General features: G+C 54.3%; 2 protein-coding genes across 2 annotated transcripts in view; one reads left to right on the forward strand and one right to left on the reverse strand.

Moving 5' to 3' along the window:
• Positions 1-15005, reverse strand: part of ARHGEF10L (Rho guanine nucleotide exchange factor 10 like) — a gene marked incomplete at its 5' end in the record, with an annotated part of 40452 nt that extends 25447 nt beyond the window's left edge. The window contains one exon of the mRNA XM_079326164.1: positions 14936-15005. Within this exon, the coding sequence (XP_079182290.1) occupies positions 14936-15005 (70 nt within the window). The remainder of the gene's footprint in view (positions 1-14935) is intronic.
• PAX7 (paired box 7) overlaps positions 1-25748 on the forward strand; it is a gene marked incomplete at its 3' end in the record, with an annotated part of 223924 nt that extends 198176 nt beyond the window's left edge. Inside the window, 2 exon segments of the mRNA XM_079326384.1 lie at positions 20582-20828; positions 25633-25748. Of these exon segments, the coding sequence (XP_079182510.1) occupies positions 20582-20828; positions 25633-25748 (363 nt within the window).
• Positions 25749-26475: the final 727 nt, after the last annotated feature.

Raw genomic sequence — 26475 nt, forward strand, 5'->3', positions numbered from 1 at the left:
AGCGCGGCGAGGCTGGGAGGCACGGCCAGGAGCCCACAACTCCCAGCGCTCCCAGTGCTCCCAGTAACTCCCAGTGCTCCCAGTGCTCCCAGCGCTCCCAGTGCTCCCAGTGCTCCCAGTGCTCCCAGTGATCACAGTGCTCCCAGTAACTCCCAGTGCTCCCAGTGCTCCCAGTGCTCCCAGTGACTCCCAGTGCTCCCAGTGATCCCAATGATCCCAGCGTTCCCAGTGCTCCCAGTGCTCCCAGTGGTCCCAGTGATCCCAGTGCTCCCAGTGATCACAGTGATCACAGCGCTCCCAGTGCTCACAGTGCTCCCGGTGCTCCCAGTGTTCCCAGTGCTCCCGGTGCTCCCAGTGCTCCAGTGATCCCGGTGATCCCAGTGATCCCGGTGATCCCAGTGATCACAGTGCTCCCAGCGCTTCTGGTGATCCCAGTGATCCCGATGATCCCAGTGATCACAGCGCTTCCGGTGATCCCAGTGCTCCCAGTGCTCCCAGTGACTCCCAGTGCTCCCAGTGCTCCCAGTGCTCCCAGTGCTCCCAGTGATCCTAGTGCTCCCAGTGCTCCCAGTGCTCCCAGTGCTCCCAGCCCTCCCAGTTTGGATGCTGTGGTGCAGCTCTGGAACCAGAGAGGGAGGGAGGGAAGGGATCAGAGCAGCACCACAGCATCCAAACTGGGAGAACTGGGAGAACTGGGAGAACGGGGTGGGACCTGGGCTGGGTCATAGCAACCAAACTGGGAGAACTGGGAGAACTGAGAGCACGGGGAGAACTGGGAGGGACCAGGGCAGCTCCCAGTCTGGATCCTGTGGTGCAGCTCTGGCCCTGCCCAGGTCCCTCCCAGTGCTCCCAGTTCGCCCAGTTTGGATGCTGTGGTGCAGCTCTGACCCAGCCCAGGTCCTTCCCAGTTCTCCCAGTTCTCCCAGTGCTCCCAGTTCTCCCAGTCTGGATGCTGTGGTGCTGCTCTCTCCTCTGCTGGTCCCCAATGTCCGGTTGGGCTCTGGTAAAGGAAGATTTGGGGCTCTGGGGGGGTCACTTTGGGGTCACTTTGGGGTCACTGCGGGGTCACTGCAGGGTCACTTTGGGGTCACTGTGGGGTCACTTTGGGGTCACTGCAGGTCTGTGCCCCTGAGCCCGGCCTGGCTTTGGTGGCCACACGGGGATTGTCCCTCCCTGAGCATTGTCACTCAGAGGTGACACAGACCCTGGGACTCCCAGAGACCCCCAGAGACCCCGAAGAGCCCCCCTGGGACCCCCAAAGAGCCCCCCTGGGACCCCCAGTGACCCCAAAGAGCCCCCCTGGGACCCCCAAAGAGCCTCTGAGACCCCCAGAGACCCCAAAGAGCTGCCTCGGCCCATGGGGAGGCTTGGACTATTTTGGGATATTTTGGATTATTTTGAGATATTTTTGGGTTATTTGGGGATATTTTGGGTTATTTGGGGATATTTTGGGTTATTTGGGATTTGGGTAATTTCGGAACTTTGGAATTTCAGAATTTTGGGATTTCGGGATTTTGGAATTTCGGGATTTCAGAATTTCAGGATTTAGGGATTTCGGAACTTCGGGATTTCAGAATTTTAGAGTTTCGGAGTTTCGAGATTTTGGGATTTCGGGATTTAAGGATTTTGGAATTTTGGAGTTTCAGGAATTTGGAGTTTCAGAGTTTTGGAATTTTGGGATTTTGGGATTTTGGGATTTTGGAATTTCAGAATTTCGGAATTTCAGAACTTCAGATTTTCGGAATTTCAGAATTTCGGAATTTCAGAATTTCAGGATTTTGGAATTTCAGGATTTTCGGAATTTCAGAATTTCGGAATTTTGGAATTTTGGGATTTTGGAATTTCAGAATTTTGGAATTTCAGAGCTTCAGAACTTCGGGATTTCGGGATTTTGGAATTTCGGGATTTCGGGATTTTTTCGGAATTTCGGAATTTTGGAATTTCGGAATTTCGGGATTTCGGAATTTCGGAACTTCGGAATTTCGGAACTTCAGAATTAATTTTGGGATTTCGTGCTCCGGTCCCTCCCAGCCCCAATCCCGGGGGATTTTCCCCATCCCCTCCCCCAGGCAGGAATTAAAACTCCAAAGAATTCCAAAAGAGGAACAGGACAAGACAAATCCAGGATCTTTAGAGAATTCTGAGCAGCGCCGAGCTCAGGAAACAGCCAATACCTGATGTAAAAATTAAAAAAAAAAAAAAAAAAAAATCAACTTATTAAAAATTCGCCTGGGCGCATCTCCTGCTTATTCAAACAGCGCCAATTTCCGTGGGTCTCATATCAGCTTCCAGCATCTCTTCGACGAGAAGAGAGAGAGGGGAAAAAAAAAAAAAACTGCGAGCAAAAATAAAAGCTGCTATCTGACAGAATCTCTCCTGGGGATCTCAGTTATTTATAAAAAAAGGAAAAAAAAAAAAAAAAAAAAAAAGAATTTTATTTTTTTCTCTTGGCTGCTCTTTGCTCAACGCGCAGAAGCCACAGGCAAATTTTTTGCTAATTTTGTTCTTGCAGTTAAAAAAAAAAAGAAAAAATTTTTTTTTTTTTTTTCCCTCTCTCGGCCGCTGTTTGCTCAAACAGGAGCCACAGGCAAATTTTTTGCTAATTTTTGTTCTTGCTTTTATCGTGGCGGTGATTCACTGGCAGCTTTATCCCCCGATAAGTGGATTAGTTGTTGAGCTAAACAAAAAGGTGTTTGACAAGCAGGAAGCGCCAAAGAACATGTTTGTTTTGGGAAGAATGGAGCTGCGCGCGCTGCGGGCGGGGCGGGAATTTCAGTGCCCGAAGGAGAAGGAGCCTCCACCCCCTGCCGGGCTTTGGGTTATTCGGGGTTGGATTTTGGGGGATTTATTTTTAGGTTTTTAATTTTGGGGGTTTTGGTTTTTGGGGCTTTGATTTTTGGGGTTTTGATTTGGGGGTATTTACTTCTTGGGTTTTTGGGATTTTTTTTTGAGGGGGGGATTTTGATTTTGGGGTTTTCATTTTGGGGTTTTGATTTTTGGGGGATTTATTTTTAGGATTTTAATTTTGGGGGTTTTGATTTTTGGGGTTTTGATTTTTGAGGGTTTTTATTCTGAGGTTTTTATTTTTGAGGATTTTTATTTTGGGGGTTTTGATTTTGGGGTTTTGATTTTTGGGGTTTTGATTTTTGGGGTTTTGATTTTGGGGTTTTGATTTTTTGGGGTATTTATTTGGGGCTTTTATTTTTTGGGTTTTCATTTTTGGGGTATTTATTTTTTGGGCTTTTTTTTGTTTGTTTTTTTAGTTTTTTGTTTGTTTGTTTGGGGAGGGTATTTATTTATTTAATTGGGGGGTTTGATTTGGGGTTTTCATTTTGGGGGTTTTGATTTTGGGGGTTTGAATTTTTGAGGGTTTTGCTTTTGGGGTATTTATTTTGGGGTTTTTTTTATTTTATATTGGGATTTTGATTTTGGGGTTTTCATTTTGGGGTTTTGATTTTTGGGGGATTTTGATTTTGGGGGGTTTTCATTTTTGGGGGTTTTCATTTTTGTTTGTTTGTTTTGTTTTGCTTTTTTTTTATTTTGAGGTTTTGATTTTGGGATTTTCATTTTGGGGGTTTTGATTTCGGGGGTTTTGATTTTTGAGGGTTTTTATTTTTGGTGATTTTTATTTTGGGGGGTTTGATTTTTGGGATTTTGATTTTGGGGTTTTGATTTTTAGGATTTTATTTTGGGGGTTTTGATTTTTAGGATTTAAATTTTGAGGGTTTTATTTTGGGGTTTTATTTGGGGTTTTGATTTTTGAGGTTTTTATTTCGAGGTTTTTAGTTTTGGGGTTTTGATTTGGGGGGTTTTTGGTTTTGGGGTTTATATTTTAGGGTCTATTCACTGCGCTCTGGGATTGGGGTTTGGTTCTGTGGAACATCTTTGGATTTATTTGGGAATGACTTTGGGATGTATTTAGGAATAATAATTAGTATTCCTAATTTATTTAATAATAAAATAATTCCTGCTTTACATAGGGATGTGGTGGAGCAGGAGCCTCTTGCTTCTGTCAGGGCTTTGGGGTTTTTATTTTTGGGGTTTTTATTTTTGGGGTTTTTATTCTGGGGGTTTGTATTTTGGGGGTTTTTATTCACTGTGCTCTGGGGTTGGGGTTTGGTGTCGTGGAACATCTTTGGATTTGTTTGAGAGTGACACCAGGATATATTTAGGAATAACAATATTCGTAATTTATTTAGGAATAAAATAATTCCTGCTTTACATGGGGATGTGGTGGAGCAGGAGTCTCTCGCTCCTGTCAGGGTTTTGGGGTTTTTATTTTTGGTGTTTCTACTCACTGTGCTCTGGGGTTGGGGTTTGGTGCTGTGGAACATCTTTGGATTTATTTGGGAATACTATCGGGATGTATTTAGAAATAATAATTAATACTCCTAATAAATATTCCTGCTGGTCCTGCCCAGGCTGCTCTTCCAAGCTCTTATCCCATCTCCTGTTCCATCTCTTTTTTCCGTGCTCTGATCCCATCTCTGCCTCCATCCTTCTCTTCCAAACTCATATCCTATCTCCATTTCCATCCTGTTTTCCAAGCTCTAATCCCATCTCCTTCCTGTTCCCCTTCCCTCTCCCAAGCTCTTTTCCCATCATCCATTTCCTTAAATCCATTTCCATCCATTTCCAAGCTCTGATCCCATCCTCTTCCTGTTCCCTCCCTCTCTCCCAAGCTCTTATCCTATTCTGTTTCCCTCCCTCTCCCAAGCTCTTATTCCATTTCCCTCCCTCTCCTCTCCCAAGCTCTTTTCCCGTCTCCTCTCCCATTCCCAAGCCCTCTCCGTCCCTCCCTTTCCAGGCAGGGGGCACCGCAGTTTGTGCTGGCAGCGCTTCGCTCCCCCCCAGTGCCGCCCTTCCTCACATCCCCGGGCTGCTCCGCCAGTGACAGGGAGCAGCCACTTGCACAGCCCCCCTTCCCTTCCCTACCCATGTCCCTTCCCTTCCCTTCCTTCCCTTCCCTTCCCTTCCCTTCCCTTCCCCTTCCTTCCCTTCCCTTCCCTTCCCTCTTCCCTTCCCTTCCCTTCCTTCCCTTCCCTTCCCTTCCCTTCCCCATCCCCATCCCCATCCCCATTCCCATTACCTGCTCCCCTCCTGGCCGGGCAGTTCTGCTCTGACCCCTCAGCAGGGGCGGGGTGGGGGTTTTGGGGGTGGTTTTGGGGCAGATAAATCCCCGGGGATGTCCCTGGGATGCATCTCCTGGGGAAATGAGGCATTTTCCTGAATCCTGCTGCCAGCCCGAGTGTTCCCGGGTGTCAGTCGGAACCAGAGCCGGGCTGGGCGATGGGAGGAGCAATTCCAGTGCTGGGAGAGCCCCAGGGAGGGGAGGAGAGGCGGCTGTGCCATCGCATCCCATCCCATCCCATCCCATCCCATCCCATCCCATCCCATCCCATCCCATCCCATCCCATCCCATCCCATCCCATCCCATTGATCCCATCCCATTATCCCATCCCATCTCATTACCCCATCCCATCCCATCCCATTGATCCCATCCCATCCCATTGATCCCATCCCATCCCATCCCATCCCATCCCATCCCATCCCATCCCATCCCATCCCATCCCATCCCATCCCATCCCATCCCATCCCATCCCATCCCATTGTTCCCACCCCATGGATCCCATCCCATCCCATCCCATCCCATCCCATCCCATCCCATCCCATCCCATCCCATCCCATTAATCCTGTTGATGCCATTGATCCCATAGATCCCATTAATCCCACGGATAGCATGGATCCCATCCCATTGATCCCACTCCATGGATCCCATCTCATTAATCCCATGGATCCCATCCCATCCCATTAATCCTGTTGATCCCATTGATCTAATTAATCCCATGGATCTCATCCCATTAATCCTGTTGATCCCATTGATCCCATAGATCCTATTAATCCCACGGATACCATGGATGCCATCTCACTGATCCCATTCATCCCATCCCATCCCATCCCATTATCCCATTGTTCCCACCCCATGGATCCCATCCCATCCCATTAATCCTGTTGATCCTATTGATCCCATAGATCCCATTAATCCCATCCCATCCCATCCCATCCCATCCCATCCCATCCCATCCCATCCCATCCCATCCCATCCCATCCCATCCCATCCCATCCCATCCCATCCCATCCCATTATCCCATTATCCCATCCCGCTGCAGTGGCGCGGGTTTCCCGGGATTCGGGGAGGGGGCAGGGCTGAGCTGCGAGCTCCGAGCTGCGGCTGCGGCTGCGGCGGGCAGCGCCCGCTCTGGCGGCTCTGGCACGGCTGGAACCGGAGAGGGAGGGAGAAGGAGGGAGGGAAGGAGGGAGGGAGAGAGAGGGAGGGAGGGAAGGGGGGCGCGGAGCAGCGCAAGGTCCCCAGCTGGCTGTGAGTGGCATCTGCAGCCTCCAGCTGAGAGCTATTTCACTATTTATTTACATGTAATTATTGCTATGAGGTGCAGATATTAACACTGTCAAGAGCAATTTGCCCTGACATTTTTCACTTGCTCTGTTCCCTGATGTCGGGGCTGGGTGGGATTTTTCCGCTGCCTCTCTCTCCCGCTCCCTCCTCCCGCTGCGGGCACCGCGCTGCTTTAATCCCGCGCCCTTCGCAACTCATTAAACTTTGAAATTTAATTTTGGCCGGGGCGCGGGGAGCTGCTGCAGCCCCCGCCGCCCCTGCCCGGCAGTCGAAGCCTTTGCAGCGCGAACAAACTGAATTTACCGCTGGCCGCCTTTTCAATTGCCAGGCAATCTCGCCTCAACCTTCGCTGCATCTCAAACACCCCAAAGGTGCTCGAGCGTTCATGGTGGGGACCCTCGGAAAGCAAAGGCAGAACAAAGATTTTTCCAACCTCTGGCCCGAGCAGAGCAAAAATCCTCCCGTCCTAAAATTGGGGTGTGGAACAGCGGCAGCTTCCGATTTTTTGAGCCCCTTTTTTTCCCCCCTTCTCTGTCTCCCCTGTCGAACCACCTGACTCCGATGGTTGGTGACACTTTAAATTAAGATTTCCGGCCCGCGCCGGAGCCCTGATTTAATGAGACAGTTGTTGGATGTCATTTAATAAATCCCAGTTGTGCATCAGGACTCGTTTGCCGCTCAGCAGTGGGGATGTGACGGGCACGGCTCAGCTAAGCCCGGCTTTTCCCCTCAGCCAGGAGGGGATCTGGGATCTTTCAGCAGCTGAGAGGGGAATTGGGATCCTTCAGCAGCTGAGAGAGGATTTGGGATCTTTCAGCAGCTGAGAGGAAAATTGGGATCCTTCAGCAGCTGAGAGGGATTTGGGATCTTTCAGCAGCTGACAGAGGATTTGGGATCCTTCAGCAGCCAGGAGGGATTTGGGATCCCTGGGCAGTTCCTTGGTGCACAATAAACCTCCTCCCTCCTCCCAAGGATCCCCATTCCAATTCCCTCCCAGACCAGGAGGGAGAATTTAGGTGGACCACACCAGGGTGTGTCAGGGCTGTTCTTGGAAGGAGAAAATCCCATAAATTCTGGGTATTCCTCAGAGCCTGTGCCTGCTGGATTTTTGGAAGGGATTTTATTGATCCCTCTGTTTTATCTACAGCACTTTCAGCCCCTGTTTGTGTCATCCTTAGGCTTGCACCAGACTTGGCTTTGCAGGGAAGCATTCAGGAATCCGGGGCTTTCTCCCTCTTTTCTTCTGGATTTGCTTCCTTGGGAAGAGCCAGGCCTAAGGGGAGGAGGTCAGGCCCCAGATGTGAAACATCTGGTGGATTTTAGGGGGGTTGCTGCCCTTTGTGTGCAGGTGACACAAACCCACAGGGGTGGGAACGTGCTGTGTGTGCACCTGTAACCCTCATCCAAGGAAAGGGAAAAGCAGGAGGGCTCTGGGTGATAGAAACAGCAAAACGGGGTCATTTTATTCAGCTCCCCCTGCAGAGTTTGGTTTTCCCTCTTTGTAAGCAAAAGAACAGAAATTATGGCAATAGAATCCTTAATTTTGTTGTGCTTTGCCCCAAACTCATTTTGGCATCTGCCTCCAAGTTTGTGTTATATTCCAATCCCTCACCTTCTCCATTTCTATGGAGCCCATGGAAAGGTTTTTCCCCTGAAAGAAAATGTTTTTTATTTTCCCCACAGCATTTATCCATCACCTGCTGACTCTTTGTCAGCCTTCTCCAGGAGGAGCTGGGGTTTAAAGCAGGAGTTTCTCCTTTTGTGGCTTCTGGGCGTGGGTTTAAATCAGGGCTCAGCGTGGAAATTCCACATTTTCAGTTCCCAGCTCCTCCTCCCCACCCTGTTCCTGTGCGTAGCACTGAAACAAAGCTGATAAAACCTTATCAAGCCTTATCAAACCTTATCAAACTCCCACATATCTCGCAGGGATGGACCCAGAGAGACCCTAAACCATCCCATGCTCTGAAATTCTCATTGCTGGGCTTGATTTATCCCAAGGCTGGCTGGAATGAGCCTGTCAGCTTTTGGGATGCTCAAATTCCTGCACCCCATAAACCCCGGGTCTGGCTCCAGTTTTAGCCTTTCTTGGGCTCGAGTTTTAACCTTTATTGGCCTCGAGTTTTGGCGTTTTTAGGGCTCAAGTTTTTAAGTGGGCTTTTTTGTTTGTTTGTTTGTTTTTGTTTGTTTGTTTGTTTGTTTTTTTCACTCGAGGTTTTTTTTTTTTGTTGTTGTTTTTTTTGTTTTTTTTTGTTTTTTTTTACCTGGATTAAGTTTTACCTTTTTACCTTTTTACCTTTTTACCTTTTTACCTTTTTACCTTTTTACCTTTTTACCTTTTTTGAGCTCGAGTTTTGACCCTTCCTGGGCTCAAATTTCAGCATTTTAGGACTCAAGTTTTACCTTTTTAGGGTTCAAATTTTGGCCTTTCTTTCCTGCCCTTAAATTTTGGCTTTTCCTGGGCTTGAGTTTTGGCTTTTCTTGGGTCTGTTGTGTTTCAGCCTTCCTTGGATTCGGGTTTTACCTTTTATTGGGCTCGAGTTTTGCCCTTTCCTGGGCCGGTATTTCTGAGGGAAGGGCTGAGCTGAACCGTGCCACTCCTGCTGCTGGTGATGAACGTTTTAATAGCTCAGAGCTCTCAGAAAAGCTCAGAACATTCCAGAAACGAGGCCGATTCCTGCTCCTGACGGGGCTTTAGACCTCGGGCTTTGTCCTGCTCCCCCTCCGGAAGCTCCAGATTCCCGTTTTCGTGGGGACAGGAGGTTTTTCTCCTCCGCATAATGACCAGGGCAGGATTAATCAGGCGGGGCTTTACTGCCGCTGACCCGCGGGCACCGCAAAGCCGCGGCAGCAGCTGGTCCATACATTAACTCCGCTCTGCCTTAATCTCGGGTTTAAGGCCGGCTCGCAGCGAGCAGGGGACGGGAGCAGGCGGGACACGGAGATTTTCCCAGGATCTCTCAGGTGCAAAGGCTGGCGGGGCTCAGGGAAGGTAAAACCCGGGCTGGGCTGGTTTTTGGGGGTTTCAGTTCTTCCCCGGAGCCCCAAACTTTGTGCAAAGCGCCAGCAGCAGCTGGTCCACACATTAACTCTGCTTAATTTCGGGTTTAAAACCGGTTCGTAGCGAGGCAGGGACAGGAGCAGGCGGGACACGGAGATTTTCCTTGACAGGGCTCAGAGCAGATAAAACTCGAGCTGGGCTCTGGTTTTGGGGGGTTCAGATTTTCCCCAGAGCCCTCAAATCCCGTGCCAAGGTCCCGGTTGCTCTCTGAGCCAGAGGGTGGGAGCAGAGCTGAGCCTGGAGAGGGGTGGGAGTGGGATGGGAACGAGAGGGGAGCGGGATGGAACAGGGATTGAACAGGGATGGGACTGGAATAGAACAGGGATTGAACCGGGATAGGAGAGAGATGGAACCGGGATAGGAGTGGGATAGAACCAGGATGGAACTGGGATGGAACCGGAATGGAACAGGGATGGAATCGGGATAGAACCGGGATAGGAGTGGGATAAAACCAGGATGGAACAGGGATGGAACCGGGATAGAACCGGGATGGAACACGGGTGGAACAGGGATGGAAGCGGGGTGGAGCCGGGATAGGAGTGGGATGGAACAGAGATGGAACTGGGATGGAACAGGGATGGAACTGGAATGGAACAGGGATAGAACCGGGATGGAACTGGGATGGAACAGGGATGGAAGAGGGGTGGAACCGGGATAGGGGTGGGATAAAACCAGGATGGAACACGGGTGGAACAGGGATGGAAACGGGGTGGAGCCGGGATAGGAGTGGGATGGAACAGGGATGGAACAGGGATGGAACAGGGATAGAACCTGGATGGAACTGGGATGGAACGGGATGGAACAGGGATACAACTGGAATGAAAGCAGGATGGAACAGGGATGGAATTGGGATGGAACTGGGATGGGAGCACAATGGAACAGAGATAGAATCGGGATGGGAGCGGGATAGAGGCAGGATAGAACAGGGATAGAACCGGGATGGGATCGGGATGGAACCAGAATGAAAGCAGGATAGAACCAGGATGAAAGCAGGATGGAATAGGGATGGGACCGGGACAGGACCGGGATGGAACAGACATAGAACTGGGATGGGAGCGGGATGGAACGGGGATAGAACCGGGATAAAACCGAGATAGAGCAGAGATAGAACCGGGATGGAACCCGGACGGGACCGGGACAGGACCGGGATGAAACAGGGATAGAAACAGGATGGGAGGAGGATAAAACCGGGATGGAACAGAGATAGAACAGGGATGGAGCCGGGATGGAACCGAGATAGAACCGTGATGGAACCGTGATGGAACCGGGATGGAACCGGGATGGAACCGGGACAGGACCGAGCAGCGGGCCAGCAGCACGGGCAGTGTCCCCGCTGCCGGCAGCCGAGGCGCGGTGACAAGTGCCAGCTGTGCGCGGGTGTCCCCCGCTTGTCACTGCCCAGCGCCTGCCACAGCCAATCTGTGTCCTAATCGCCATCAATTAACACCAAACACTCCCGGGCCCTCTCCCGGCGAGGACAGCCAGGGAAGAGCCCCCCCAGCCCGACCCTCTCCCCCTTCCCTTCCCACTAACTCAGCGCAACCAATTAGGCATCTGACACCCGCGCGGGCTGACAAATTGTTTCTGTCATCTGCTCTCTGTCTTTCATTAAACGGGAGGCGGAGGGGGGCTCGCGAGGGGAGGGGGCGGGAGATGTGATCTCCCATGCTTAGCGAGGCCAGATACATTAATTACAAAACGGCCATTTGCGGCATGAAAATGCATTAATTAAATTTATGCAATCATTATCTTTAAATAGTCATATCTTTAAAATGATCAGCCCTTCCTGAGTCTTCCCTCTACTCCGCTAAGTATCTCTAATCCCTTTTCCAGCGTTTATCTCGCCATCAGCAGAGCCTTGTGTGCTTTTAAACTTCTGCGGCAGGAGGTGCCTCCAAAACTCCGCTCGAGCCGTCGAGGGAGTGGCACCAGCACAGAGCGAGGATTTGCCTTTTTTTTTTTTTTTTTTTTGCAGGTTTTGGATCAAGATGATCCCATAAAAATCGGGTGGCTCAGCCGGGAGTTGTGGGGTTAAGGAGTGAAGTTTGTGCGGGAGAGTGCGGGATGAGCCGTGCATCCCGCCCGGGGGATGCGGGGCTGTTTTCCTTGGAAAAGGTTTGATTGCAAGGAGGCAGCGCCCTGGGACAGCCGCTTTCCACCAGGGGATCTTCTCCCCCTCAAAGAAAAATATCGCCTCGTTCGAGGCCATCCGTGGAAAGACAAAAAAAAAAAAAGAAAAAAAAGGTTTGAAAAGAGGCGTTTTGTTGCTCTGATGATCCACATCGATTCGTGGCGGCTTTGCTTTGTCATTCTAAAAGATATTTTATTTCGGAGCACCTTCAGAGGCGGCCAAAAGCTCCAGTTGTGCCCGCAAAGGAGCGGGAAGGGCAGCGGGGGGGGCTCCTGCTTTCCTACCGTTTGTGATCAGCACACAAATAAATAATCACGGGGATTCAGCGCGGTTCGCGCTGCGTCCCCAGGTGCGGCAGAGCCCAGATACCCGGGCAGGGATTAATTCATCCCTGCCCCAGCCAACACCTCGAGCTGGGCAGGAGAGCTCCATCCCAGCGGCTTTTGGGGAGCTGGGGGACCCAGGCAGGGACAGGAGCCCAGCCCCGCTCCCTCGGGGCTTTCTCAGCGCTGCGGGGGAAAGATTTTGTTCTGTTCTTTGTGTTCCTACGCCGTTTTCCATCAACCCCGCCGCGTTTTGTCCCCTCCACCCGCAATTCCTGGTGGGGCAGCGTCCGCTCAGACCCGAACCCCGCGTGGTGCTCGAAGTTTGGGTGGAATTTGGGGTGAACTCTGCCGGGTTTCTCCCGTCTGAGGGCAGGGATGAGCTCTGGGATTTTAGGAATAGCCTTGGGCAGTGCCTGTGTGTCCCCAGGTGTCCCCAGGTGTCCCCAGGCTCCTCTTTGGGAGCGCGGGAAGGAACAGGGAACACAGAGAGCTCCTTTCCCTGGACCATCCCTGGGAATGGCCCGTTCTGGAGGGAAGGGAAAAGCAGAGCCGTGCTGGAGCATCCGAGCTGCAGGGGCGGTGCTCCTCCATCCTGGATTTCAGCAAGGATCCCGCTTCATTCCACGCTTTTCCCCAGCTCCTCCATCCCTGATCCCCGCTTTTCTGGGAGGGTTTGGGGGGTCCCGATTCCCGCAGTGCTCCCCGGCAGCAGAGAGAGCTCTGGAGGGGAGAGCACGTGGCGCTGTGCAGGGCTGGGAAAGGCGTTTCCTTGGATCCGGGAGCTGGGATTTTCCTTTGGGTGAGGAATAAAGAGGTCCTGGCTTTAAAAACCCTCCTGCCGTGGCAGCCTCAGAAAACCCAAGGAGAGCCCGGGGCTCTGCTCAGCCTTTGGAGAGGGCTGGGAAGAGAAATTCTCTCCTCAAAAATCCCCGGGAATGGGGAAAGCGAGACAGCAGGAGCTCAGCGCCGCCGATTTTCACTTTATGTGATTTTCCCTTTCTCCGATTTTCTCTTTCTCCGGCCAGCTCGGGGTTCAGCGCGGCACTTGCTGGGCTCATCAGCGCGATTCCATCTCCCCGTGACCTCGCGGGGTGACCCGGGCCGGGCTGGTGTCTCTTACACCGCGCTTAAACCGGGTTTAACTGATTACAGCCCTGAGTGATCACAGGGAGCGGGGTGGGCAGAGAGGAGCCCGGGGCAGAGCTGTGGCTGGTGATGCCTTTTTGGGGCTACCTAATAACAGAGTCTAGATAAAATTAAGGGAATAAAAAGCGTTTGTATTTATTGAGGGGCCTTCAGGAGCATTTAGGGCAGGGGCTACACCCAAAAATCAGCGTGGTTTTGGGTCTGGCTTTGTTGGAGGAATTAAAGAAGTTCCTAAAGCATCTGGAATGTGCTGGGACCCGTGGGGACCCTGTCTGACAGCACGGCCACAGGTTTAGGTCTGGCTTTTGGGGAGCCTTGAGGTGTGTTTGTTCCCTTCTTGGCGTTTTGTATCCTCACCAAGTCCCTGAAGCTTCTCCTTCCTCACCTGCCCCCAGCGGGTCTGAGCCTACCCAAAAATGGACCCAAAAATGCAGAACAAGCCCAACCCATTCCCAATCCCAAATCTATCCCGATTTCCATTGGGAAGGTCTGGGAGTGTTTGGGAAATCCAGTTTTCCTGCTTTCTTTCCCGGGTGACTTGATCCCAAAAGTCCACGAGCAAGGATTTGTATTCTGGAATATTCAGGATGAAGCATCCCAGAGACGCTTCCTGTTCCACCAGGGGGATTTCCCACTGAGCCTCTCCTTCCCAAATATTCATGGAGAAATATAGGATTAAACAGGTAGAGGATGGAAGCAGCACCAGGGTGGTTTGACTCAAAAATCAGGAGGATGGATCAGCTCTGTTTGCTGAGCAGCACATCAGGGAAGGCTGGGCCTGGTCCTGATATTTAAAATGTTTCAGAATCCAAATTAAATCAGGGAAAACAAACGGTGCTGATGGGTGGAGAAGCACAAATCCTCCCTTCCCCGAGGGGAGATGCCTGCAATCAGAGCCCTGGCAGGGTTTGGGCTGTTGAGGTGCTCCTTTGCCTCTCCCTTTCCTTTTTCCCAGTGTTTCCTGGTGGGTGAAATCTCCGTCCATAACCTGGCACCCACAGCCCCACCCCACAAAACATCTTCGTGTTCCCTCCCTGACCCAGCCTGGCCAGGCCTTTGTTTCCTGCTTCTGTCTGGAGGGCAGCAGAGTTTGATGTCCCAGAGCAAATTTGGGTGCCCCAGAGCAGAGTTTGGTGTCCCAGAGCAGAGTTTGGTGTCCCAGAGCAGAGTTGCATGTCTGTGAGCAGAGTTTGGTGTCCCCAAGCAGGGTTTGGTGTCCCAAGCCAGGAACCATAGCTCATGTTTTGGAGCAGAGTTTGATGTCCCAAAGAAGAGATTCATATCCCAGAGAGATTTGGGTGTCCCAGAGCAGAGTTTGGTGTCCCAGAGCACATTTGGGTGTCCCAGAGCAGAGTTTGATGTCCCAAAGCAGAGATTCATATCCCAGAGAAGATTTGGGTGTCCCAATGCAGATTTGGGTGTTCCAGAGCAGATTTAGGTGTCCTAGAGCAGATTTAGGTGTCCTAAAGCAGAGTTTGATGTTCCAAAGCAGAGATTCATATCCCAGAGAAGATTTGGGTGTCCCAGAGCAGATTTGGGTGTCCCAAACCAGGGACCATGCCTCGTGTTCCCAGACAGTTTTGAACACAATTCCCGCTCCTCCCCTCCCAGTCCCGCTTCTCCCACGGGATTCTCAGAGTCCTCAGGGGACTCTTGTCCCCGCGGTGTTTCCATCCCCTCGAGGGATTCCTGCTGCTCCTTCCCGGATCATCCCCTCCGCTCCCGTCCCCTCCGGCCGAGCCCTTCCCGTTCTTTGCGCGTAGCTTAGAGCCTTTTCCTCAGACCTTGTCTGTGATTTGTACATCCCTACAGAAGCAGGGTGCCCAAAACAAGATGCAGTGCTCCCGCTGGAACCTCACCATAGCCCTGAACAATCAGGTAACAACTTCCCGCCGCCTCCTCCTCCTCCTCCCCGCGGCTCCATCGCATTCCCGGCTCCATCCCGCCCCGGCTCCATCCCCGAGCGCTCTCCATCCTCTCCATGCAGCGCAGCACAGGGGCTCATCTCCATCTCTGTCACCTGCCGTGTCCCAGCCCCTTCCCCGCGGGGCTGGAGCCTCCCCGAGGTGTTTGAGGCCGTGGGAAGGCGCCGCTGCCGTTCCTGGGTTGGTTGTTCGTTATTTGGGGCCGTTCTGGTGCGATGTGTGGGCTGCAGGGTTCAGGCACTCTTGAGAGTTCTCAGCTCTTTGGGGTAGGAAATTGGGGTTTTGCAGCTCCCCAGCGGAGCAGGGTGGGGTTGTGGGGGCTCCCCTCGCCTCCTGGAGGGGGTGAACACCCGGGTTTGTCAGCCTTGAATCCCCCCAAAATCCAAGTGGAGGCTCCGACCTTAACCCCCGGTCGCAGCCGGGAGAGCCAGGGCTGTGCTTGGAGGGAGCTGAGGGAATGGCTGGGCTTGGAAAACACCCCAGGACCCTCAGGAGCCCCCCCAAACCCCACCACAAACCTCCGGTTTGCTCCAAAAACCGGCTGGGAGAGCCGCTGGATGCCAGGAGCCACAGTGACCTCGAGCAGAGATTTCCCAGGTGCGGGGAGTGTGAAGCACCCTGTGGATGTGCAAAGCAAAAGCAAAGGGTGCTCGGCGTGGAGTGCTGGGATCCAGCTCAGCTGGCTGCGGTGATTTAGAAAATATTCGAAATTAATTGCTTGGTTTTGTGAGTGCAGTGTTAGTGATTGCTACACAAGTCATTTTAGTCCTACCTAGGGGCATATTTGCATATATTTATCCTCCTTTCAAGTGGAGATCTTTGGGGAAAGTGTATTTATCTCCTCCTAACTCTTTCTTCGGCTTTCAGCCGTCCTACAGTCACCTCTTCATTTTGTTCCCATTTAATGTATGTGTGGAATAATCGACTCTTCCTCTTCCCGCCAAGTGGAAATGAATCCACAGAGATCAAAAAGCATTAATGTGAGGAAGGGTTTTTCCTTCTGCCTGCACAGAGCAGAGGAAGAAAAATGTGAAAGATCGAGCTGAGTGCCCTCCAAAAATTGTCTGGGAGGGCAGGGCATGATCTGGAGAGGAGCTGGGGTGGGGATGGCAGGGACAGAGCTCCCTCCTGGAGGAACTGGGAGAGCTTTGTCCTCCCTAAACCCCAGATCCAGTGGGTTCCCCAGCAGGCAGGTTTTCCATGCCCGGGAAGGGAAGTGGGAGCACCCCAGGAGCTGAAAAAGGGAGATTTCAGCCTCCCTAAAAGAGAATTTCCCAGAGCTTCTTGCCTGGTGTGGCACCAAAGGGTTCAACCCATCCCATTCCCAGAATTTTCCAGGATAGGAAGGATTTGTTCCCAGGACAGCAGCACCACAGCCTCAGGAATGGAGCTGCCAGGAGCCCCTTCCCTGGATGTCCCTGGATGTGTCCCTACAATGTCCAGGAGCTGAAAGGGGTCACCTGGGTCATTCTGGGGTGTCCCTTAGTGACTGAGCTGTGGTCACTCTGGGGTGTCCTGTGGAGATTGAGCTGTGGTCACTCTGGGATGTGTTTCAGGGATTGAGCTGTGGTCACTCAGGGATGTCCCTTATATTTTGAGCTGTGGTCACTCTGGGATGTCCCATTGGGATTGAGCTCTGGTCACTCTGGGATGTCCTTTAGGGACTGAGCTGTGGTCACTCTGGGATGTCCTGTGACCCTCAGCACCCACCGAGGAGCAGCCACCAGCTCTGCCAGGACAAGGCCTGGCCACCAAACTGTGCTTGGGCTGCCCTCCCCTTGTCCCTCTGTTACCTGTGCCCACCTCTGGGTCCCCTCAGCCCCCGACCCCGCCCAGAGCTGATCCCAATTGCCCATCTGCAAGGCCCTAATTGCTCTTCCCTCCCCAGAGCCGCCTCCTTTATCATAAAGGGTGCACATTTCCCCTGCTGCAGCTTCCACGGCCACAGGCCCTGAGGGCCAGCTCAGAAATGGAGGGAATTAATTACATTTTTTTAACTCCCCTCCTTTTAAAGTAGGGGAGAGAGCGATGAAACGTCCCAGGGGGGAGCGGGGGGAGCTGAGAGGAGGGTGGGGAGGGAGGGAGCAGCAGCAGGAGGTGAGGGGGGAGCTGCTGCTTTCATCCAGGAGGGTCTTTGTGCATCAGCCTCGGGCTCCCCAACACTCCAGGACTTCTGGACCTCTCCCTGCTCATCCCCACCCCAAAAGTGACCTCGGGAAAGGCAAGGGGTGAGCCCAAAACCTCCTGGACTCAGCTCCTGAGCCCACAGGGTGGGTTTGGGCCAGGAGAAAGGGAGAGGACAGGCACGAGAGGGAGGGAAAGGACAGCTGCCAGTCCTGCTGATGGACAGGCAGCAGATTCCCCTGCAGATAAACCCTGGCAGATGTGGAGCGGGTATCGATTCTGAGTTAGTGATGGTAATGCACCAAGAAGTAATAAATTAGAACCTGGCAAGGTCAGAGAGGAAGGGGAAAAGGACTTTGCATTCTTGAGGAGGGGATCCAGAGTTCAGAAGTGACCTGGAAAATGAGTTTCTCCAGCTGAAAGGAGAAGTCAGGGATTGCAGCCCTATGGGTTTCCATGCTGGGTAGGAAGGAGGAATTGGAATCTCTGGTTCCCTCTCGTTATTCCAAACACCTTCTCATCCTGGGGTGAGGAAAATCAGATCTGCCTTTGGCTGAACCTGTGAAGAGCTCAGGGAGCTCGGCTCCAAATCCCTCTCAGCCAGGCTGGGAAGGGCAGGGGCTTCTCGTGGTCAGTGTTCTTGGAGAGGAACTGGAGGGTTTGGGGCTCAGCTGAGCTGAGCCACCCCAAATTCAGCTCCAGCAGGGGCAATCCCCCACCCCAGCCTCTGCCCCACACAGCCTGGGAGGGAACCCCAGTGTCCTGATGCTCCCCCGTGGAATTCCAGAGGGGAATTCAGGCCTGGAAGGGAATCCTGGTGTCCTGCTATTTCCCAGTGGAATTCCAGAGGGGCATTCAGCAGGTCCATTCCAGAATGTTTTGGGCCAGGGTGAACTGTCCCTGCAGGGACTCCAGAGGGGGAGCAGGGACTGGGAGCTCTGCCCCAGGGCTGGTGGAGCTGAGAGCGACTCCAGGGGCAGAGCAGAGATCAGGAGCTGCTCCTGATTCCCACTGATTAAAGCCAATTCCTCTTTTTAGCAAATCTGTGGAAGCATCTGCCCAGCTCCCTGAATTTGGAGTGTGAATCTGGGTTTCATTTGCCAGCCTTGCTTTACATCCCCTTTTTTTCCTAAAAGGAAGTGTTAATGTGGCTCTCACTGGCTTGGGGAGCCGTTTCTTTTCTCGGGGTAATGAAAAGCAGCTGAGGCACCGCCGGGGCCGGGAGGGAGAGCAGCACCAACTGCTGCTCCTGAGTGATTTCAGCACACAAAACCCTCTCTGCACCTGCAGGGCTGGGCTGGGCTCACATCCCCAACCAGGCAGCACTGCCAGGCCTGGACAGCTCAGGGACAGTTCCCAGGAATAACTCTCAATCCCCGTGTTTGTGTTTTCTGCGTGTTTGCTGTTTTAAACACCCGGTTCTGCCGGTGGATTCACCCCAGCCATGCCCGGGGCTGTGTCTGAGGGTCTGGGTGTCCCCCAGGACACTGATCCAGCTCTCCAGCTTCTCCCTGAACCGAGGGGATTCGGGCTGAGCCAGATCAGGGTTCATGGCCCCGCTGTAGGGGAGCCCCTCCAGGCTGCCCCGCCGTGATTTCCCCGCTCCTGCAGAGCCTGGGGGGTCCGTGCTGCACCCCCAGGACAGCTCAGCGCCCAATCCTGCATTAATCCACTCTCCTAAATGCACTTCCATCCCTTCATCCCCCAGTCCTCAGGCTGGCACGGCCAGGGCACATTTTTGGGGTGAACATCTTTATGGAGGCACCTCGGGCTGAATTCCTGCCCTGAGCTGTGCCGGGGGCTCTGCAGAGCTCGGTGTGGAGAGAGCTGAGCCGGGTTTAACTCTGGGGGAGCAGCTGAGAAGTCTGAGCTCGGTGCAGGGTGGAAAGGCTGGAGGAGGAGGGCTCAGTGAGCCCGGACTGGGGGAGAAATGAGCCCGGATTGAGGGCAAAATGAGCCCGGAGTGGGGAGGGGGGAACGAGCCCGGAGTGGGATGGGGAGAAATGAGCCCGGAGTGGGATGGGGGAGAATTGAGCCCGAACTGGGATGGGGGAGAAATGACCCTGGACTGGGATGGGGGAGAAATGAGCCCGGACTGGGATGGGGGAGAAATGAGCCCGGACTGGGGTGGGGGAGAAATGAGCCCGGACTTAGAGGGGGGGGGGGAAACGAGCCCGGACTGGGAGGGGAGGGGGAAACGAGCCCTCCCCCCGCTCAAATCTCATTGCTGTTCCCCAGCCCAGCCTTCGGACTCAGATGGATTTTCCAGGATTTTAACCAACCCCCTCCCCCTCCGCGGGGGTCCGGTCAAGCCCCCTCTCCCGAATTCCCCTCCCGGACAAATTCTCCTCCCGGGGAGGGGATTTTCCATCAAGGCAAAGCATCTTTGCAGCATTTCCTGGGGGAGGAGGAGATGCTATAGAAAGCATCTCCAGCTCGTGGCTGGGCATTCACCCGCTGGGGCTGGAGGAGGGGCCGGGAAGGTGTCGGGGTGAGCAGGAAGGGGAGCCCCGGCCCCATAAAACCCCCCCAGTGTCCTTGCCGAGAATGCAGCCCCAGCACAAAAGCTCACCAGGCCGCTGCTGGCGGATAAAGGGCTCATTTTACCACTTGCCAGGCTCCAAATATTTCCAATTTGCCACTTTAATTGATGTCAATAAGGTTATGCTAAATTCGGAGATTTGGAGCCGCTCGGCATCTGAGCGCCGGCCGGGCCCCCCGAGGTGACCCTCGGTCCCCTGTCCCCTCTCCCCCCGCCCCAGCCCCGACACGACCGAGAGGCTTCAGGAACCTTCCCCTGCGAGCCCTTTCCACCTTTAACTCGGAATTACCCCGGGGAAATTCTGCTGATTCCCCGTGTGAAGGGCAGAGCCTTACCCCCAGCTCAGCCCCGGGAACAAATCTGGCATTTTTGCTACAAAAAAAGGGAAAAAAGAAAACCAAAACACCAACAAAAACCCAATTAGTTCATCTGGTTCGGGTCTTAAAGCAGGAAGATTTTTTTGTGTGCAAATTAAATTACATTTTCCAAGTGAGCACTGAAATGAGCCGGACCAGGACCTGTTACCCTTTAACATTTGGGGGCAAAGAGAATTCGGACGTTTCAGCCCCTGGAGCTGCATCAAAGCCAGCGAGGGTTTGATCTGCTTCACTTGGGGACCTTTGCGAATCTGACTTCCCAAGAACCAGGCTGTCCTCAGCGTCCCTTTGGGAAAATTGGGATTTTTCCCCTGTTTTTCCTGTGCTTATCGCTGGCAGGGCAGCAAAACATCCCCAAAACCCGAGGGGGCTGAGGAGGAGCCGCTCCATCCTCCCCGTTCGGGGCTGGGTGGGAGCAGAGCTCGGCTCTCCCACCCTGCCAGCCCCGCTGGGGCTCTGTCCATCCCCAAACCCCGTTTTTGTGGCCTTGTTTCCCTCTCCCCCCCGCCCCTGACGGTGCCTGTGGTGTCTCTGCAGGTGATGAGCATCCTGAGCAATCCCAGCGGGGTCCCTCCTCAGCCCCAGGCTGATTTCTCCATCTCTCCCCTCCACGGCGGCCTGGACAGCACCAACTCCATCTCGGCCAGCTGCAGCCAGCGCAGCGACTCCATCAAGTCCGTGGAGAGTCTCCCCACCTCGCAGTCCTACTGTCCCCCCACCTACAGCACCACCAGCTACAGCGTGGACCCCGTGGCCGGCTACCAGTACGGCCAGTATGGCCAGAGTAAGTGCTGGGAGCAGCTCCCGCTCCCCAGGGAGTGACAGGAGTGTGGGAGGGGATGGGGGACTGGGTACATCGATTTCTGCCCAAATTGTGCCTGTTGGGTGTGAGACCCGCGGGAGTTTGTCCTGCTGGAATGTGCTCGTGGGTTGCTGCTCCCCTCGCAGCCGAAGCTCAATGAAAGCCCCAGTGGAATGTTTTAGCTGGAACCTTCCCCCCCTCAGCAAAGGGCAGTTCGCAGCTTCTTCTCCCTCCCCGCTTCTCTAAAAACACCAGGACTGGCTCAGCCTGATCAGCCAGGGGAAATTTGGGATTTGTAAAGCCGAGCTGAGGGTGTCCCTGCTTGCCCCGCCCTCCCCAGGCTCGCAGCTTTTCCTACAGGTTTGTCAGCTGGGCTGGGGCTCTGGGAGAGCTGGGACTGGGATCCTGAGAGCTGGGACTGGGATCCTGAGCCTGTCCTGAGAGCTGGGACTGGGATCCTGAGAGCTGGGACTGGGATCCTGAGCCTGTCCTGAGAGCTGGGACTGGGATCCTGAGAGCTGGGACTGGGATCCTGAGCCTGTCCTGAGAGCTGGGACTGGGATCCTGAGAGCTGGGACTGGGATCCTGAGCCTGTCCCTTGGACAGGCACAGCTCAGCCTGGGTGTTGTCTCCACTGGGTGACAGGGACAGCCTAGCCAGGTGACAGACATCCCTTGTGGCCAGGGGTTGATAGGAACAGGTGGCCAGTAGGAGCTGTCCCAGCTGTGTGAGAGGGACAGCCCTGCAGGGTGACAGGGACAGCGTGGCCAGGTGACAAGGACATCCATCTTGGCCCAGGGTGACAGGGACAGCCTGAGCAGGGGCGACAAGGACATGTCTCGTGGCTGGGGGTGGCAGGGACAGCCCAGTAAGGTGACAAGGACATCCCTTGCAGCCAGAGGTGACAGGGACAGCCTGGCCAGGGTGACAGAGCCAGCACTGGGGGGTGACAGTGCTATCCCTAGGGGGGGTGACAGGACCATGCCTGGGGGGTGACAGGCCATCCCTCACGCAGGGGGTGGCAGGGCCATCCCCAGAGGGTGACAGGCCATCCCCGGGAGGTGACAGGGCCACCTCTAGAGGGTGACATGCCATCCCTCGCGCCGGGGGTGGCAGTGCCATCCCCAGAGGGTGCCAGGCCATCCCCCGGGCCCGGCGTTCTCACCTGCCGCGCCGCCCCGCGCTCGCAGCGCCGCTGCCCCGCGAGGGTTAAAGGTGCATCCTGTCGCTGCGGGCGCGCTGCCGCTGCCCCCCGTGTCCTCAGTGACCTTTCCTGCCTCGGCCGCGGCTCCGGCCCCGCTCCCCTCGCTGCCTTTCATGTCCCGAGCTCAATGAGAACCGGCTGTGGCGGCAGACGGGATCAATAGCGGCCCCCCCGCCCCTCCTCTTTTTGTTTGTCGGGAGTTTGATCTGTGACCCCTCGACCTTCCCCTCGCTTCTGGATGCGGGGCTGGACACACGTGCTATTGATAAAAATCTTAAACAAATTCCGATACCATGTATTTCCAATAAAGATTCCCTTGGGCGAGGCGTTAGTCACACCCATGTGTGTAAAAAATAAAATAAGGGGACGAGCTGCGTTCGGGAGAGAGGGGGAAGGAGAAAGGAGGGTTTGTCTCGCTTTGCTGCAGGAATTTTTTGTGTTGTTTCCTGGGCCCCCCGTCCCGATTTCTGTCACCCCGTTGGTGACGAGCTCTGTGCAGTTTGCCTTGGTAATTAGTGCTGGTGAGAGCTGCCCCTCACGGGCAGTTGACCTTGGAGTAACCAGGTTTTTTTCCTGCCTTTCCCGATGCCTTGTTGTGCTTTGCAGATAATTCCAATTCCTTCTGGAGTCTTCACTTCCCTTCAAATTCTGTTTAAACAGCGTGAGGTGACCCTCACGAGGTCATTTATTGAGATCAGGTGTTCCTTCCTTCTCTGATGCAGCACAAGAGCATCAAAACTCTTTTTAGGTGATAAAAAAATATTAGTTACATGATACAAAGTATCATTTGGACTATATAAATTGTGATGGTGTATATATAATGTAATTAATATAAATGCTGTTATGTGAATAGGGGTTGTGGTGTTGAGGCAGGCTCTGTGTGACAGGGGACAAATCCAGGATTTGGGAATCAGCTCCGTGGCTTTGGTGGTCTCTGAACCTGGGCTGCAGAGATTCCCTCTCCTCCCACTTCTTAGTCTGTTTTAAAAAAATAAACCCAGCCTCACTTTCCCTCTCACTTAAACAAACAAACACCCAGAGCACCTTCTGTAAATCTCCGGGTTTATTTTGGCTTCTGACCCATTAAACCAACAAACCCCATCCCTGACTGCTGGCCTGGGATCCCCCGGTGCCTGTGGACTCTCCCCGCTGGCACAGGAGGGAATATTTGGGTTTTTTTGGAGGATGAGATTGCCATGGAATTCCTAGCCTGACAGGAGGCTGGAGCGGGGGGATGTCGGGCTCTGAGGGATGGGACAAAAGGAAACAGCCCCTAAGAGCCCCGGGGGAGATTCAGTTGGATTTTGGGGGAAATTCCTGCACGGAAAGGGTGCTCAGGGCTGCCCAGGGAGATGCCACCCCTGGAATTGTCCCCAAAAATGGATCAGTGCTCGCAGACAGTGTTTGGGGGCGGGCTGGGTTCTATAATCCCGGAGGGCTTTTCCAACCCCCGTGACCATTCCAGGATTTGGTGGCTCCAACTGCTCAGCCCCAACAGCGCCAGCGCGGGTGACAGGGACAGCAGGGACAGAGCCAGCGCTGCACCCCGGGGTGAAACCCAAAACCCGCTCCTTCCCTCCGGGCCAGCGCTGCACGGACACAGGGAGAGAGAGCGGGGCAGCCCCGGGTGAGAGCGGAGCCCTGCGGAGCTGGAGACACAGCGGCATTCCCGGCGGGAATGGGGGAATCCCGGGATCCACTCCCCACGGGAATGGGGGATATCCCGGGATCCACTCCCCACGGGAATGGGGGATATCCCGGGATCCACTCCCCACTGAAATGGGGGATATCCCGGGATCCACTCCCGGCGGGAATGGGGGAATCCCGGGATCCACTCCCCACTGGAATGGGGGATATCCCAGGATCTACTCCCGGTGGCAATGGGGGATATCCTGGGATCCACTCCCCACGGGAATGGGGGATATCCCGGAATCCACCCCCACCGGAATGGGGGATAGCCCGGGATCCATTCCCGATGGGAATGCTCCTCCCGCTGGATTTTCCCGGGATCCATTCCTGACGGGAATGCTGCTCCCTCTGGGTTATCCCGGGATCCATTCCCGATAGGATTGCTGCTCCCGCTGGAGTATCCCGGGATCCATTCCCCAGCCTGGTGCTGCTCCCGCTGGGTTATCCCGGGATCCATTCTCGATAGGATTGCTGCTCCCGCTGGGTTATCCCGGGATCCATTCCTGACGGGATTGCTGCTCCCACTGGGATATCCCGGGATCCATTCCCCAGCCTGGTGCTACTCCCGCTGGGTTATCCCGGGATCCATTCCCCAGCCTGGTGCTGCTCCCGCTGGGTTATCCCGGGATCCCTCCCGCTCCCGGAGCCGCTCCAGCCCCGCCGGAGGCAGCGGGGCCGCCGGAGCAGCCGCTCCCAGAGGCCGGGGCCGTGTTAATGATGCCGGTGATGGAACGCGGGAGCGTGAAGGGAATTCTAATGGATCTGCCAAGTCTAATCAGGATTGGTGCGTGGAAGGGGCTCCTCTGGGGCCCGCCGCTGACAGGACGTTGATGGCTGAGATTTGTTTACTCATTGGCACCGATCGGGCAGCTCCTGCCAGCTCCTGATTAATCTAATTGGGGCCATTAGAGGCGCGGAGGGCGACTTTGACTGAAGCCCGGCTAATGAGCGGTGTCACCGTCCTGTCCCAGCCCTGTACCCTCACCCCGGGCCAGCCAGGGGAGCTGGGACCTCCCGTATCCCCGGGGCTGGGGCTGCTCTCCCTTCCCAGATGGAGGAGGGAAGAGGTTTTCCGTGGGATGGAGGGAGGCAGGCAGAGCTCACAGCCGGGAATCAGCACTGGGTGAGGCAGATCCAAGTCCAGACCTGGGGATCTTCCACAGAAATCTCTGGAATCACTTCCAGCAGCACCACCGAGAGCAGGAGCCCGGAAGGTTTATCCCAAACCCTCAGAATCCCCTTTTTCCATGGTGGAATTTCAGCTTTTTTCAGGTGTTCATGGAAAGAGTTGAGGACTTTCCCCTGCTCTCTGCCGTGCTGAGCCCCAGCAGGGCCTGTCCTGCTCCAGTCAATCCCATCCCAGCTCTGAGCCCTTTCCAGGACAGCAGGGGGTTCCTGGTGTGTGTGACAGCCCCATCCCAGCTCTGAGCCCTTCCCGGGTCCCTGGTGTGTGTGTGACAGCCCCGGGCTGTCCCCTCTACCCTTCAGGGCTGAATGTCCTGGTCACTGCAGGTCCCCCGTGTCCTCACTGTCCCTTTCCCCCGTATCCTCACTGTTCTTTCCCCCGTGTCCTCACTGTCCTTTCCCCTGTGTCCTCACTGTCCCTTTTCCCCCGTTCCTCCCTTTCCCAGTTCCTCCCTGTCCTTTCCCAGTTCCTCACTGTCCTTTTTCCCCCTGTCCTTTCCCCATATCCTCACTGTCCCTTTCCCCATATCCTCACTGTCCCTTTCCCCATATCCTCACTGTCCCTTTCCCTGTATCCTCACTGTCCTTTTCCCCGTTCCTCCTTGTCCTTTCCCCGTTCCTCCCTGTCCTTTCCCCGTTCCTCCCTCTCCTTTCCCCTTGTATCCTACCTGTCTATTCCCGGTTCCTCACTCTCCTTTCCCCCCGCAGCCGCCGTGGATTACCTGGCCAAGAACGTCAGCCTGTCCACGCAGCGCCGCATGAAGCTGGGCGAGCACTCTGCCGTGCTGGGGTTGCTGCCGGTGGAGACGGGCCAGGCTTACTGAGCGCCCGGCCCCGCTGCCCCGAGCCTCTGGAGAGCCCGCGGGATCCTCCCTGACCCGCTGCACCGCGGCTGCCAGCCATGGGAACCAGCGGGAGCTCTCCTGGATCCTCCAGAGCATTCCAGAGGCAGGTCCGGCCCTGGGACCTGGCTCCTCCTGTGGCCACAGACATCGGCTTGGGTGCATTTAAAACCCCAGCCCTCGCTCCAAAGCCCCTGGCCACGGCATTCCCCACACTCCAGGACTTTGCATTCCCTAGGTAGCTGGCATAGTCAAAGCCAAATTGAGCGCTTTTTCTTTTTTTTCTTTCTTTGTAAAAGAAATGTTTCGTTTTTGTTTCTTTTTCTTTCCGTCGCTGTAAATTTGGTGAATGTTGTATAGCAAGGAATAACCAAGCTGAACATTAAGGGTGATGTAAATCAGGACCACAGAAGACCTATGGACCAAATATAAGGACTTGTTAAACAAACAAAAAACCACAAAGACAAATGAAAGCAGAAAATTACTCAAGGGACAGCAAATTTCCCCAGGCCAGCCTACCCTCCCTTGTCACCTTCCCAAAGCCGGGCTGGACGGGCCAGGATGGAATTCCAGCCAGCCTGGGACCTTCGGGAAACACCAACAGCTGCAGGAGGAGCAGAGACAAAAGGCACAGGAAATGTTCACTTCTCCTCCGAGGGACCCACCCAGCCCCGACCGTCACCGCCAGGACATGGCAGCAGCGCGGGGA

Source organism: Erithacus rubecula, assembly GCF_903797595.1.
Source record: "Erithacus rubecula genome assembly, chromosome: 24".
Lineage (NCBI taxonomy): Eukaryota > Metazoa > Chordata > Aves > Passeriformes > Muscicapidae > Erithacus > Erithacus rubecula.